The sequence below is a fragment of the Temnothorax americanus genome, unplaced genomic scaffold, assembly GCF_048541705.1.
Source record: "Temnothorax americanus isolate GAGA-0224 unplaced genomic scaffold, ASM4854170v1 Scaffold14, whole genome shotgun sequence".
NCBI classification, from domain to species: Eukaryota; Metazoa; Arthropoda; class Insecta; order Hymenoptera; family Formicidae; genus Temnothorax; species Temnothorax americanus.
Window position 1 is genome coordinate 1611216 of NW_027509275.1, and position 14405 is coordinate 1625620.

At 38.1% G+C, this 14405-nt stretch overlaps 3 protein-coding genes across 3 annotated transcripts in view; all 3 read right to left on the bottom strand.

Annotated features, from left to right (window-relative positions):
- Positions 1-3133, bottom strand: part of LOC143894512 (uncharacterized) — a 195702-nt gene extending 192569 nt beyond the window's left edge. Inside the window, exon 1 of the mRNA XM_077400830.1 lies at positions 2520-3133. The gene's annotated coding sequence lies outside the window, so the exon portion shown is untranslated. The remainder of the gene's footprint in view (positions 1-2519) is intronic.
- Positions 3134-4851: 1718 nt separating this feature from the next.
- On the bottom strand, positions 4852-7502 carry LOC143894526 (facilitated trehalose transporter Tret1). The gene is made up of 3 exons (XM_077400858.1): positions 7242-7502; positions 5778-6202; positions 4852-5533 (listed from the first exon to the last, which is right to left on the bottom strand). Exons 1-3 carry the CDS (start codon positions 7500-7502, stop codon positions 4852-4854), a joined length of 1368 nt encoding a protein of 455 aa, XP_077256984.1.
- Positions 7503-8729: 1227 nt separating this feature from the next.
- Positions 8730-14345, bottom strand: LOC143894517 (ubiquitin carboxyl-terminal hydrolase 35). Its single transcript, XM_077400842.1, has 3 exons — positions 12609-14345; positions 12180-12400; positions 8730-11999 (listed from the first exon to the last, which is right to left on the bottom strand). Exons 1-3 carry the CDS (start codon positions 14090-14092, stop codon positions 11062-11064), a joined length of 2643 nt encoding a protein of 880 aa, XP_077256968.1. The 5' UTR covers positions 14093-14345; the 3' UTR covers positions 8730-11061.
- Between the last annotated feature and the right edge of the window lie 60 nt (positions 14346-14405).

Below are 14405 nucleotides of genomic sequence, written 5' to 3' on the forward strand. Positions count from 1 at the left end.
TTCATTTCATTTTGTTAAAAATTACGCCTTGTAGAGCGCCTCAAAGTGGAGAGTCGTCGCCATCGCGTCAGCGATAAAGTATTTCTTTCTTATAAACTTACTTCACAAATATTGTCACTTAGATATAAAACTGCACGCTTTCATGTATTCTTCAATGAAACGGTAAGTGTAATTAAGAAAACTTGACGGTTTCAAAATAGCTACAATAATTTCAGGCTTTGCAAGATTTATTTGCAACTTTGAGGCGTAGTGCGATATGGAATTTTCAACGAAATTAAAGTAATAAATAAGAACATTTTACGAATTTTATTGCTGTGCAAGTTTTATTTGAAGCGTTTATACAGATTCGTGTGCGAAAAACGATAAAATAGAAAAAAACGAACAAAAATGCTCAATTTTTCCTTTTCTCTTTCGATATCTCAAAAACTATCGATCGTACGCCAAAATATCACTGAACGTAACTTGTAGAGCGGGAAAAATCCTATAAAAAACACCTATTATGTTACTTTTTTGCGTCAATGAAGTCGGAAATCTTAGCGAAAGCGTTCGGTGCCGCGTATCGACGTAACCAACGCGCCGCTAACGCGATGACGACGACTCTCCACTTTGAGGTGCTCTACAAGGCGTAATTTTCAACGAAATAAAATAAATAACAAATAAAAATTGTAGGTTTTTTTACGCTCTACAAGTTTATTTGAAGCATTTTTGCAAGATCGGACGACAATAATGAGTAAAAAGAAAAAACTAAATATATCTCTCTCATACTTTTTTATTTCCCTTTCTCGTTCGATGTCTCGAAAACAATCGATCATACGTAAAAATGTCATACGACATAATTTGTAGAGCGTAAAAAAAGCTTTAAAATGAGCTCCGATTCGACCTTGTAACTTTATTAGAAACCGAGTTATCGCGGAAAAACCATTTTTTCACATTTTTTACTCCCGTAAAAAAAGCAAGCGGGAAACAGAAGTCGAAAACTTGAGATTAAGCTTTTCTTGAGCCCCCCAACACCCCCCAAAAGAAAAATCCTGGGTCAGAATTATGTCTTTTATAATCCGTTTTTTTGTACATAGTGACTGGACTAAGGAGGGCATTTTGAGAGAGCAACCCTTCCGTCTGCAGTCGGCGCCGAACCGTTCTTGTATGATTTCGTTGCTCTCACTTCGTGTTTACCGTGCCGCAGCGCGATAATGCTCCCCGTTTACGATTTTCGATCGACCGCAACGTAAGAAACTGAGCCCGTTGGAATTCCGCCGGGAGAGAATTTAATTTTCGCGTCCCAAAACGTGGCGAAGGATCCGGGCAGTTCGCCGTTACCGAATTTCGCAAGAATATTCATCTGCTTGCAGCATGGCTATCATGCAGTCCTGTTTGCTATTGGTGGTCCGTATACGCAAAGGCAGCTACGCCTGTGCCATTTACAAATTGGTGAGTATCGCGATTTACCTTTTGACTGCTTGGAACAGACGTGATATGGAAGTCATGGATAAAAATTAATATTTTATGTTCGAAAAATAATGAAAAATAGTCAATCTTCCGTAAAAACTTTTTTTTTAAGGCGCGTTTTACGGTGACTATAGTACTGTATGGAGCTGAATTACCAAAAATCAAAAAGAAGACAGTTTTTATAAAGTAAGTTTTATAAATGTCTTTAATCTTTATCATAAGTTTTTAAAAAGTTTACTTTTAACAAAATGGCATCAAATTTTACGTAACGCTTTTTGGCTCGTATTTCTAAAATAAAAAGTAAGCATATCTCTCTCTCTCTCTCTCTCTCTCTCTCTCTCAGAAGAAAAAAATATTATATATATATATATATATATATATATATATATATATATATATATTCTATATGATATATATATATATATATATATATATATATATATATGTATATGATAGACTAGATCGAGGACTAGATATATTTTCTAAAAATTATCTCCTTTTTTATTTTAGGTAATTCTAAAAAAAAAACATTTTTTTAGAGAAAAAGTAAGAATTTTTTAAATAAGAAAATATTCATTAAATAAAGTTTACAATTTTTTTCCACAAAAAATCTCAGAAATGCATATTTTCTTAATGCTTCCAGGTACGTGTGTCCCTTTAAATAAGTAAATGAAATATTCCATTTTTTTTCATAGCTAAATCTCATATTCGTTGTTTTTCCTCTTTTTCTCCTGGACGTCTAATTATATTATCTATATAGTATCATCTACCTGTTTTCCAAGTGCGCGGATGAAAGTCCAACATATATAGTACAGCTATAAGGAAGAAATTCTTTGTTACATTGCGAACGTCGCGTCGTTTTTATTATTTATCGTCGGCAAACCTGGTGAGCGTCGCGTGCCTAAACGTTAAAAGAAAAACTCGACGATGATCACGTCGACGGTGATCCTCGCGCGCGCGACACTTATTCCGTAATCACTCTCTCGCGCCGCGTCGATTGCGGCCGACGGAAAATTTAAGAAAAATCACGCGCGTATGACGAACATAACGGACGCCGACTAAAAATGACCAACCTCGTAATTCTTCGTAATTCGTAATTCTTCTTGGCGATCCCTCGATGATCCTGTCAGTCCCCGTCGATGGCGTCGATCCTCCGATACTCGATCCTCGCTCTCGCGACACGGGGGACAAACTCCAACTCCGACTCCGACCAACTTCACGGCGTCTAGCGTCTACACGATCCGACGCGATCCGACGCGACGAGTCGTCTCGTTAGTCAACGAATCTCATGCCGACACTCACTAATTACACTTGCCCGCGTTGATTAACGCACCCGAGACGGATTATCCTTCACCGAACTCGGCACTCTCGACGTTCGTATACGTCAAATACGCGAGATTCGCCATCGACGCGCGAGCGCGATAAAATAGGAGTAATGAAGCGTAACAATGGCGATTCGCTCGGACCTCGGTTACTCGAGCGACGAGCGTATCGAACGATGTGTCGATCGCGTTCGTTCACGTTCGTTCACGGACCCGCGCCGCGCCGGGGCGATTGACTGTTACAAAAGATCCGGCCGCGAAACACGTCGCGGAAGAGTAAACCGCGGGTAAACGACGACGAGAAACGCGGAGCGATCGCGATCGACCGCGATCCAGCGGCCGGGCCGGCCGAACGGACAACGGACTGCCGGGAGCGCACTGCAGTGCGCACCCCGCTCGCACCCCCCTGAAGTGCAGCGCGATTGGTGATTCGCTCGCGCGGACACCGGCTTCCAGAAATTTCGCGCGCCAAGAGCTGGTTTACGCGCTGCGTTCTGCGCGTTCGACGAAAAAAAAGTCATTCGAGGTTTTTTCGTCACGTCCCGGAGAAATCCCGATCGTCCTCAAGCACGATTCCGCGTCGGACGTTAAATATTAAAAGATGAAATTGAAACCAATACTTTGAGTTCAATAACATTTTGTTACTTTTATTAACGATATCAATATATATCCTTTCAAAGAGAATTGACTGCGCACAGAGTGAGACTGTTTCTTATGAAACTCTTTGCTCATTAAACTTTGCAGTGTAAATAATTGAATGAACAAGCGAGCGTTTTGAGATATATCCATTGTATGTACATACACGAATGTTTCAGAAATGTCAACAGAGATCCCAACAAAATGTTCGCCGAAAATCAAGCGTAACGCAAACACCTCTCTACTGCAACCCAGTGATGCCAGAACGATCATTAATCCATCGCTGAGTAACGACGAATATAATCATATTGCTCATGAAAAGTATGGACATACTCGAAACGCAGTCGAATACAATTATTAATGGCCCAAATATATATATATATATATATATATATATATATATATATATATATATATATATGTGTGTGATTACTGTATAATCTCCTATACTGTCATTGTATAAATGTATATCAATGTATTTTTTGTGTAAATGAAAACCTACAGATATTTACTTATTCTTCCTCTATTTTATAATAATATTCACAAGAAAAAAGTTAGAAATTTCTTAGTCTTACTGCTCGAGATAATAGGTAATCAAAGAAAGAAAGAATAAAATTGAGGAAATTTGTTAATAAATGCAGAAATGTTAAAAATAAAATTAAGAACAAAGTAGACTGCAGGAGAAAAAATATAAAGGTAAAGAGGATACTATTGAAAAGACAAATGAAATAAACGCAGTTATAAATAAATGATATAATTTAGTTTTTTTCGCATCGTGGTACCATAACTCTGCAACATTGAAGACATTAGAGACAATCGAATATATACAAAATTTGCTATAGTAATATGAAATAAGAAATAATTCCGCTATATAAATATCTTAAGGCAAATCGAAAGTTTAAAGTAAAATAAATCAATCGCAGTTAAAATTATAAACGGCGCTTTTCATGCATATCAGATAATGAATTAAAGTATGGCTAAGTTTCTAAATTCATTGCCAAAACTGAAAATCTATAGTATATACATTACGTGTACTATAAACTTTTTTAGTACTAGTTACTAGTACACGTGACGTATACTAGAAATAAAAAAAAGAAATATCCTACTAAAAATAAACTCAAAACTAAATGGCGTCAGTCATAGGTCATTTGATAAAATGCTATCGTATCTAAGCAAACAATATGTATGCTTGTTGGTATGTTTTCTAACAATAATCCTGTTAACTCAACACTCTCCAAGTTAGCGTATCCATTAAACATTTCCTCCAGGAACAATGCAGATATTATTTTTACCAGAGCTGATAAGGGCATAGTGTCATACAGTAGTCTTAGATAAAAATTTCCGCGTTAAACTCTCAAGGCTCCTTTGTACTTGTTACTTATTATTTTCATTATCGCGATGAGTCTTTTGTTATTTATCCAACTATTAGAGTTCGCAAATATATTCTTCAAATATTCGTCGATGGATGATTGACATGCGGAGATACCCCATTCTCGACTCCTCCCTGTTTCGACGAACCGTGCAATTTCTCCTGTATCTGCTCCAGTGTCCTGCCTTTGGTCTCAGGTACGTAAAGAAGCGTGAATAAAGCACCGGCGAGACTGCACGCGGTGAATATCCAGAATGGCGAGTGCACACCGGCACCCTCGCTTATGACTGGGTACAATTTTGTCACGACAAAGGCTGTGACATGCGTCGTCGTTATGCCTATCATATTGCCGAGGGCCTTCACGTTCGTGGGGAACAATTCGCCGGCCATGGTGAACGGTAACGCCGCCAGACCAAGGGCGTACATCACCACGTACAGAATCACGCCGGTGGCGGGCAACCACACGATATTGCTGGTATCCACGTGATTATATCGAAGATTAAAGTACGTCGCGACCATGGCGGTGGAGCAGGCCGAACCGACGGCGGAGATCGTCAGCAATGATTTCCTGCCGCTGCAATCGGTGATCGTCATGCAGACGATCGAGCAGACTATCTGCACGGCGCCCAGTATCATAGTCAAGTACTTGCCTTCCAGATTACCGTTTGCCTGATCGAAAATCATTTGAGCATACTGCAACACGGCTTGCGAGCCGCTCAACTGTTGAGCCATGCCCAGACACACTAATGTTATTAAGGCTCTGTAAAAATCATTCGGAACAATTATCAATTGCATCCTTCTGTTATCAGAACGATAGTTTTAACTTTATTGAAATATGACTCATATATTAAAAAGAAAAACGATTTTGTAATAAAATTATTTGTAAAATTTTTAAATCTAATATCTAATATTTTTACTTATTCGTGCTACAGCAAGAAATCTTATTTTAAAGTTTCACATTGATTCGTTAACACGACGACAGATTGAAATTTGACGTCATATACCTGCGATTTCCTGGCACAAATAGGAGCTCACGGAAACCAGCTTCATTAGCCAAATCAGTCTTTACGGATTGCTCGATACTGTCCGCTTCTTTGTAAACGTCCTTTTTGCCTCTCAATTGAACAAGAGAGTTTATAGCTTTCTGTTTGTTGTCGCAGCGCATCAAGTGGTACGGGGATTCCGGTAGCCAGACAAAAGCTACCACAAACAGGCACGGGACCGCCAAAGAGACGAGGGCGAGATTTCTCACCGAAAGAAACGGGCCTATTATGAACTCGATCGAAGTGCCGAGTTTCACAGCAACCGTCAGCATGGATCCTAAATTGCCGCGGATATCTGCCGGCGATATTTCGCCCAAATACATCGGCGTGACTGTATAAGCGATGCCCATTCCCAGTCCGGATGTAAACCTCGATATGTATAGCTCCTGCAAAGCAGAAAAGAGATGATAAAGGTATTGAACGATCCAAATTGGTCCCTATCTCGGGCAACTTATTCAAAATGATACTATGAATCTTTTTTTTTTGCTTCTACACAGTTAAAAATCCCATTTTTGTGATTAATTTAATTTAAAAATCAGTTTTAGTTTAAATTTTATGGACACTTAATAAACTCATGTTGTCATCGTTATCTTAAAATGTGTAATAAATTGTGAGCATTTATTATTCTATTATATACAAATAAGTCTCCGCCGTTTTACAATAGATGGCCTACAATAGAACACCATAAACCTGACATAGTATCAGACTGTATCGGCATCACATAATTCTTCTCGTGCGAAAATGTCGAATTTTGAGCCGAATAAGCGTCATTTGCGGGAACTTTTGATTTATTTCTTTAATTTGAAGAAATCTGCAGCTGAGGCGCATCGATTGCTCGTAGAAGCATATAAGTTGTCGTGAGTGGTTTCAAAAGTTTAAGAACGGTGATTTTGACGTCGAGGACAAAGAACGTAGCGGAAGGCCGAAAGTGTACGAAGACACGGAACTGGAAGCATTATTGGAGGAAGATTCGTGCCAAACGCAAAAAGAACTTGCACTTACATTAGGAGTGACTCAACAAGCAATTTCACATCGTTCAAAATCGTTGGGAATAATTTTTTTGATAAAAAACGGCGGAAACTTATTTGTACTCCTATTAACATGTTTGATAAAATTGATAACAATCTACGAAAAAATCGTGTACAACAATCAGTCGCATAAAAAATTTACGTTATTGCTAACAATGTATTATCTATGAAGCGTGTACGTTATCAGTTTTATCTGAATCTTAATTTGATCTGATTAATTGAGGCGCTTAGAATTTTACGACAATTATATCTTATATACATACGACACATGTACAGAAAGTGTTACCCATCACACAAATATTTTAATTTTCGACTTTCAATGCACTTTTACACATCCGGCATATCGTTTTGTAGAAAGTACTCGGATGTACCTAGATGAATATGTAGCAATTATTACCCACGTTGATGTTGCGAAGACTATCATCAACCAGCCGATTATCGAGGGCACAGCCGTAAATAGCATGGTGTTCTTCCTGCCGATGACATTCACCATCAATGCAGAAATAACGCAACCCGCGGCGGCACCCAAAGAAAGACAGGCTACCACCCAAGAGGCTTCTTCGAGGTTCAAACGTACGGAATAGTCAACATCACCACCATTTATCAGTAAAGGCAAGGATGGCGATCCCCAACCGATAAATTGGCCGACCGACAGCATACCGAGATTTCCTATTAAAATAATAAGTTTCGAAGAGGATTGAATATATGTCAGTGATTTTATTAATTTTTATTAAATAAAAGAAAAAAACAATTTTTATAAATTTGATTTATAAAGATTTTTTATAGATCCTATTTACAAAGATTATTCTTTATTCAATAATTTCACTTGTGAAATTCTTTTAATTCTAATAATTTTGTTTATATGCAGCTAAAAGACATATAATAATTTAAAATTAGCATAATAAAATCTGCGCCTGTTCAATAAATAATTCAATAAATAATCAAGAGACACGGTAGTGTCTCGCGTCAGGTATAAGCGAAGCGAGACCGCACCGTGACTCTTTTACGCGATTACAATTACTTACAATTAGATAAAATGCATGGCAAGCTATGTGCGATGTAATAAATAATACTACAAAAATACATTGTTATGGCTCCACGCTCTTGATTTTCTGATTGATTTTTAATCTTTTGAGCCTTTATTACTTATAAATAAGTTTAGTTACAGAAAAGAGTTTATAATTTAAGTTATAAAAAAAGTTAAGTTTAAGTTCTGCGTAATTATTAGATGAATATCAAGCAATTTTGTCGAAAAATGTCTTTTTGTTCCGTAATTATCCCAATATACCCAATATACCCAATATACCTGCTATAGCGGCGAGATATACCTTCTTCATATTTTCACTACAATCACACGCCGCGAACAAATATTAAATGATGAAATTTGTAACGATAAGTTCTACTGTCCAGATGTATAAAATGATGTAGATAATATCACATATCACCTTTATCTATTGAAGCATTTCAAGAGTTTGATATAAAAATGTCATTATCAAACAAAAAGGAACATTATCGTGTCCTAAAATTTTCCTAATGTCTCATTAAGTTCAGAAAAACGACTTTATGACATTAATGATAAAGTATTTAAGACATTTAAAAAAAAAAACGTTTTTGAGATATCTGAAGAATTGTTATGTGATCTTAATGATTAAATATCGTATTGCGCATAACGTATGAATTCATACCTTAAATATCTTATTATATGTATAATAAGACATTTAATAATAAGATATTTAATAATAGGATACTCCATTAAAAAATATTATTAAATGCATAAAATTATTGTTTTAACTCCTTTTTTATCGCGTTATCACAGAATGTCTCGTATCTGTCTGTCTTGAATAAATAAACGGCAGCGGTGTGCAAAAACAACATAATTATCCCGTAACATTTTTAGTAGGAAATTTATTATAATTAATAAGCTTACATTAATCTTTCAGCGAACTATATTCCAATGGTATTAAATATCGCACAATTAATTCTAGTTGACATTGGCAATAAATGCATGGATCTTTCTTTTCTCTTTCACAAATATAATTTAATTATTTTAATATTATATGTATAACACACACACATTAACCGTACCCGCTAGAGTATATGTATATTTTTAATTATAAATAAAACTAAACAGTCCGCGTATCCGTTTCCATAATAAGTTTCAAAAATTAATATTGTCAATTCGACAGTAAAAAGTTATCACAGATTGACGAAGAGTTTGGAATGTATATGTTGCATGGTACCCTCATAATTAAAACAAATATATTCTCTCAACTATTGTAATTTTAAAGCGCGAAGAACTTTTATCTTGCTATAACTTATAAACGAGCGCTAATAGTGTTGTACGTTCAATTACTATTTTTAAAAATATGCTCTTCGTTAATTAAAAAGAAGATCCACAACTTTACAAATAAGTACGAAACAATGAATATCGAATGATAATAAATAAAGGCTCAGTGTGGCACATTTAGACAAACATCGCATATATTATATTGTAAAAAGACGCATACGCTTATACATATTATATATACATGTACCTATTAACTATGCTAATTTTATTTTATAAGTTATGTTTTTTTTACGACAAGTTGCATTCGATAAGCTTACAAGCAATCGCAACGTAACAATTACAACAATGTTAAATCAGGTTTATCTCTTGTACTTAATAAATACTGTTTTGTAATAACACAACGCACGTATGTACAAAGAACCACAGCCGATGATCGTATCTCTTTTTTTTTCTTTAACATTTTTGTAACAACACTGGTAACTTCGCACAAACATTCCGTGGATGACACTTCCTTTAATAAATATGTAAAATTTACGATGTATTATAAAATCTGCGAGTTATCGATTTTCAAGTTTAACGATGTTATGATGATTATTTATTAACATCAACAATATTATATATATATATATATATATATATATATATATATATAAAATTAAGTAACTAGCTATATGTATAGAACTGTAGTTACTTAATTATCGAGAGAAATTTATTTTTACACTTTATATACAGAAACATATACAAAATTTCACAAAATTCTACCGACATAAAGTTTCAGGAATATTATATCTATTGATAAAAAACACTAAAAGATTTTTATCGGTAGAATCTTGTAACATCTTATATATACGTAGAGTGAGGCACTTACTATTTGCTCACCCTTGATTTTTTACTCCTAGTGAAATAATAATTCGGAAATAATTCAACCGAGTTATTTTTAAGAAAACAAAAAATAAATGTTCTCAGAAACTTTCTCTTCAAAGTACTTCAAATGCTGACTGAACAACACTTTCGCCAGATGTAATAAATAAATAACTGCTTCATCGAAACGAACATAAATATACTTAAAATTTACTTTTAAAAAAATAAAAAAAAAATAGTGAATTTTTATAAAAATTAATTATGTAATTAAATAACAAAAACTAATATAATAACACTTCGCATGTAATAAAATTATAGTTGCTTCGAAAATGTTTAATATATCTGCCGAGGTAAAATAAAATGTTGTATTTAAGGAAACATAATTTAATAGTGCACACATATACGCGCGCACACATAGGCATACACTCACGCATTCAGTTAACATAAAATTTTATAAAAACGAAATAATGATAAAAATAAAACTTGAGATGTTCCAATATATAATTCTTCTCAATAATACATAAATTTAAAAACAACCGAGAGACTGATTTAAAAATATGCTGAACACATTATAATACAAATACATTAGCGACTAATAAATAAAAACACTAATTTGTTTTTTAGTCTTAATACGTTTCATCCCTCGTACATGTATGAACGTATTTGCTCATTCGTGTAATTATCATTCGTATGTGTATCCATTTATGTTATGTACATATCCGTTTTGCACAGATTCTGGTTATCATTGCACTTCGCACTATTTTGCAGAGCTGCACAACTACTTTCCGGACAGCGTAACTATCGTCGAGTTACAGTAGTGTGATGTACATGTACAGTGATATATGTATTCCACTTGGTAAACGTAAGATGTAAAATCTAATATCAATTCTCTTAATGAAATTTTCCACAGCGATACGATATGGTACAGAACCATAAAACGCGACTTTCTGCGATTATACAGGCTGATTGCGTTTTTTTTATCTATGTATATATATATATAAAATACTTAGAACAAATACAAAGTTGTTTGCAATTGGCAAGATGCGTCGCCGTTCGCGTTGCAACAGATTCAATAAAGAAACCGATTCGCCGGGACGTCGATTGCACCGCGACAGCTACTGGGGGGCGGATTATCATCGTCGGAATTGTTATGCTGTCTCAAAGGCTTTGTCGGAAGTTGGCTACGTTGCGACGCTATCGCTCGACGTCGCAGCTCCTCAATATAATCCGTAGTGTCATTCGCTATCAATTCCTGAATACGTTTACTTAGAGTCGACAATTCGGGCTTGTCGTCCTCGTAAATCCCGTCATGGGCTCCCGACTTTTCGTAAAACAATATGTAGGGCGTGTCGGGAGGTTTCAAGCTCTTGAAGTCCTCGAACGTGGTTTGCGTTACGAAACTGTCGTTAAATTTATACCAAGTCTGCTTGGAATCGCAAGCGTACGTGAAATAGTGCCCGTAATCCATACTGTATCCGGAATGAACGACAGCGGCATACAAGTGATACGTTTCCGCTACGGTGTACGGTATCGCCGACACCGGCAACTGTATCGTATCGTTATATACTACTTTGTGCCGAAGTTTTGTCCTTAATCGTGAATCGAAGTCGTATCGAAAGTGTTTCAACGTTAGGATCAAGTGCGCGGGCGCTTGCAAGATCGTAATGATCCTCTGCGCGTCGCATAATTTCGTGCACTTGTCGCATCGATACTTGTTCTCCCCCGTGAGCTTCTCCGGCGTGAGATAATAGTTGATGAGATCCTGAACGGAGACCTCTTGGTTCTCCTGTATCTCTTCGGGGAAGCACAACTGCAGGTCGCGAAACTTGTCCGTGTTGCGAGAACTGGTGTCACATTGTGCGCATCGGTGAGTGATCTGGGACTCTCCGCCCAGCACTCTGTGTACGAGAGACGTGTATGTGCCCGTTTCTTCGCCACCTACGGATTGTATACCGCTGTCAGTCGAATCCGAATGAGAATCGCTAAGCCGTTGTCCTAGCTCTTCACCTGTTACAAAAAAAATAAACATTCAAAATGTTTAAGTTAAATACAGAATGTAGATATAAATACAAACAGTAAAATCGGGAGACTTTGAGAAAGCATGTCTTACAATCTATTTAACTATATATATATATTTAGAGAGAGAGAGAGAGAGAGAAAGAGAGAGAGAGAGAGAGAGAAAATCACCTCGTGTAAAGTCCGCCAATGATTGCGTTTTCCGTTGCAAGGCCAAGCCTTCTGTTAGATCTTCTTCAGTGGTCCAACGTTTAATAATATTTTTTGTTGGTTTCATCGCCAACGTCTCGTCGTCTTCCTGCTTCTCAATCTTGCATTTCGCCGCGCTATCGTTTCCTCCACAGTTTGAATGGGCGGATTTCTCTTGCTCGTGCAGAACGTCCAAAAGATGACTGCAAAGAGAATTTTTATCAATAGTTGATTATAATGATTATATTAACGTAGAATAAACATAAAATAAATTGTATTCAACTATACCGATTGATTTATGAACTTTCTTAATATCCAAATTTGCATTTATACGCAGAGACAACAAATAAAAAATTTTTTAAATTATAATTTGAAGCAAAAGCTTATAGGGGACAAGAGTAATGTACTAACCAGAGAAATTCTGAACTGTCCTGTTGCTGCCCAGGTAAGAAATATGTCGGTCGCGACGCTCGCAATACCTCAGTTGGCGCCAAACATATTCTCTTGGAATACAACAGTAACGCAAACAAATTTTGAAGTTTCTCCAGCAGGGGTGTTTTACCCGATTCGTTTAGAGGACGATAATTCAATACTTCTTGGCAGAACTGTCTGGTCATTAATAAGGCTTGTAAAACACTATTCATATAGCAAGTGTTTCCGAGATTGGACAGCCCAACTTTGCCAGACAACGGCCTCTCCGGCTCCACGATCGGTTCAAATTCCTTCGTCTCGTCTATCCACACCGGCTCCCTGCAGAGCTCTCTGACGACTTGCATTCGCGGTAGTACGGGAAAAGGATAGTTTTCCGTGTTTCCGCAAGGTACGCAGGTGGAATATCTCTTGTCGTACACCTTCATGATGTCGACTAAATTCTGTACGCACTCCTTACTGGAGTCCGAATCTTCCTTCATCAGGTCCTTCATCAACGCCGGTATCCTCTTGGCCACATTCCGAACAAACGACAACGAGCTCTGCCTCTTCAAGATGTAAAATATAATGTTGGAAGCGTTTTGACGGATCACAGGCACCAGCAACACTCGGCACATCAACACCAGCATGTCTATCGAAGATTCCGTAAGCTCGAGAAGGGTGGAATACTTGTGCTGCTTCTCCAAGCCACGTATGAACTCCATGATCCAAACGCCGAGTCGATCCTCAAGCCATTTCGGGAGCCAATCGCACAGAACTTTCAGGGCCTGTATCAGCTGACGATCGGTGTGCGACTGGGACAGAATCCAGTCGACCGCCTGCGGAATAACGGAAGCTTCCACCAGCTGCAATATGGCAGCGAGCCCCGGGCCGGGTTCCGGCTTTCCGTTTGTGTCCGATATGACGTTGTACAGGGTTTGGAGGCAGGTAAACATTAGAACGTCACGCTCGCCGTTCTTCGCGTTCGAACAGAGCGTCTTGAGAAAGTGCTGGATCTTGGCGGTGTTGTCGTAGAATTCGGATATTTTTTTCGGCTCCAAGGGCATCCGAAAGGAGGACAGGCTCGTGACTATCGCCTCGCAGAGTTTCGTGTGATTCGCCGACCTGGGCAGGTACGCCCGGTGATCCGCGAGGGCGTTGAGGATCTCCGTTAGATGCGACATATCGTCGATCCTCGTGTTCCGCAGCAGGTGGGCGACGTCGTTCGATATGGGATTGACGTTGAAACGCTTCTCGGCGATGCGGCCCGACATCCAGGCCATGATCTTGGCCACCTGCGACACGTTCGCTATCTCGCCCTTGAGGACATCCCGCAGGATGTCCTCGCAGTCGGTCGGCTGGCCGAATTCGCGTTCCTGCAGATTCCGCAGCATCAGCCAGCCGTCGCTGACGGCCGCGTCGTTCCCCGACACTATCAATTTCAGGCATTGCCCGATGTCGCTCTTCGGTACGTGCTCGGTATCCATTTCTCCTTTCTCGTTTTGGGCCGCGGGTCGCGCGCTCGGGCTCTCGGAATTCCGTCGCGGAATTATCCTAGCGGGTCCTGGCTTTTAGAACTAAAGGCGGGACAATTAACCTTCGATCGCGACGATGAGTCTCGGGAAAATCAAAATTATCCCATGGCGGTGAAAAAAGCGTAAAGAAGGCAAGAAGGAGAAAAAAAAGAGCGAGTACTACGGCACGAAATATACGCTGCTCGAGATAACGAGCTTGATGGGCTGGTGCAATGTGCATCGTCGTAATGTATGTATACATACGTACGCGCGCGCGGCGGCACGG

What these genes read in the sequence shown, in the direction of transcription:
- LOC143894526 (XM_077400858.1), bottom strand. Translation starts at nt 7,502, where the DNA reads ATGCTGTCGGTCGGCCAATTTATCGGTTGGGGATCGCCATCCTTGCCT. An exon ending in TCTTCGCAACATCAACGTGG is followed by an intron (nt 6,203 to 7,241) that starts GTAATAATTGCT and finishes TCTGCTTTGCAG; the next exon opens with GAGCTATACATATCGAGGTT. An exon ending in TTTGTGCCAGGAAATCGCAG is followed by an intron (nt 5,534 to 5,777) that starts GTATATGACGTC and finishes TGATTTTTACAG; the next exon opens with AGCCTTAATAACATTAGTGT.
- LOC143894517 (XM_077400842.1), bottom strand. Translation starts at nt 14,092, where the DNA reads ATGGATACCGAGCACGTACCGAAGAGCGACATCGGGCAATGCCTGAAA. An exon ending in GACAGTTCAGAATTTCTCTG is followed by an intron (nt 12,401 to 12,608) that starts GTTAGTACATTA and finishes TTCTCTTTGCAG; the next exon opens with TCATCTTTTGGACGTTCTGC. An exon ending in ATTGGCGGACTTTACACGAG is followed by an intron (nt 12,000 to 12,179) that starts GTGATTTTCTCT and finishes TTTTTGTAACAG; the next exon opens with GTGAAGAGCTAGGACAACGG.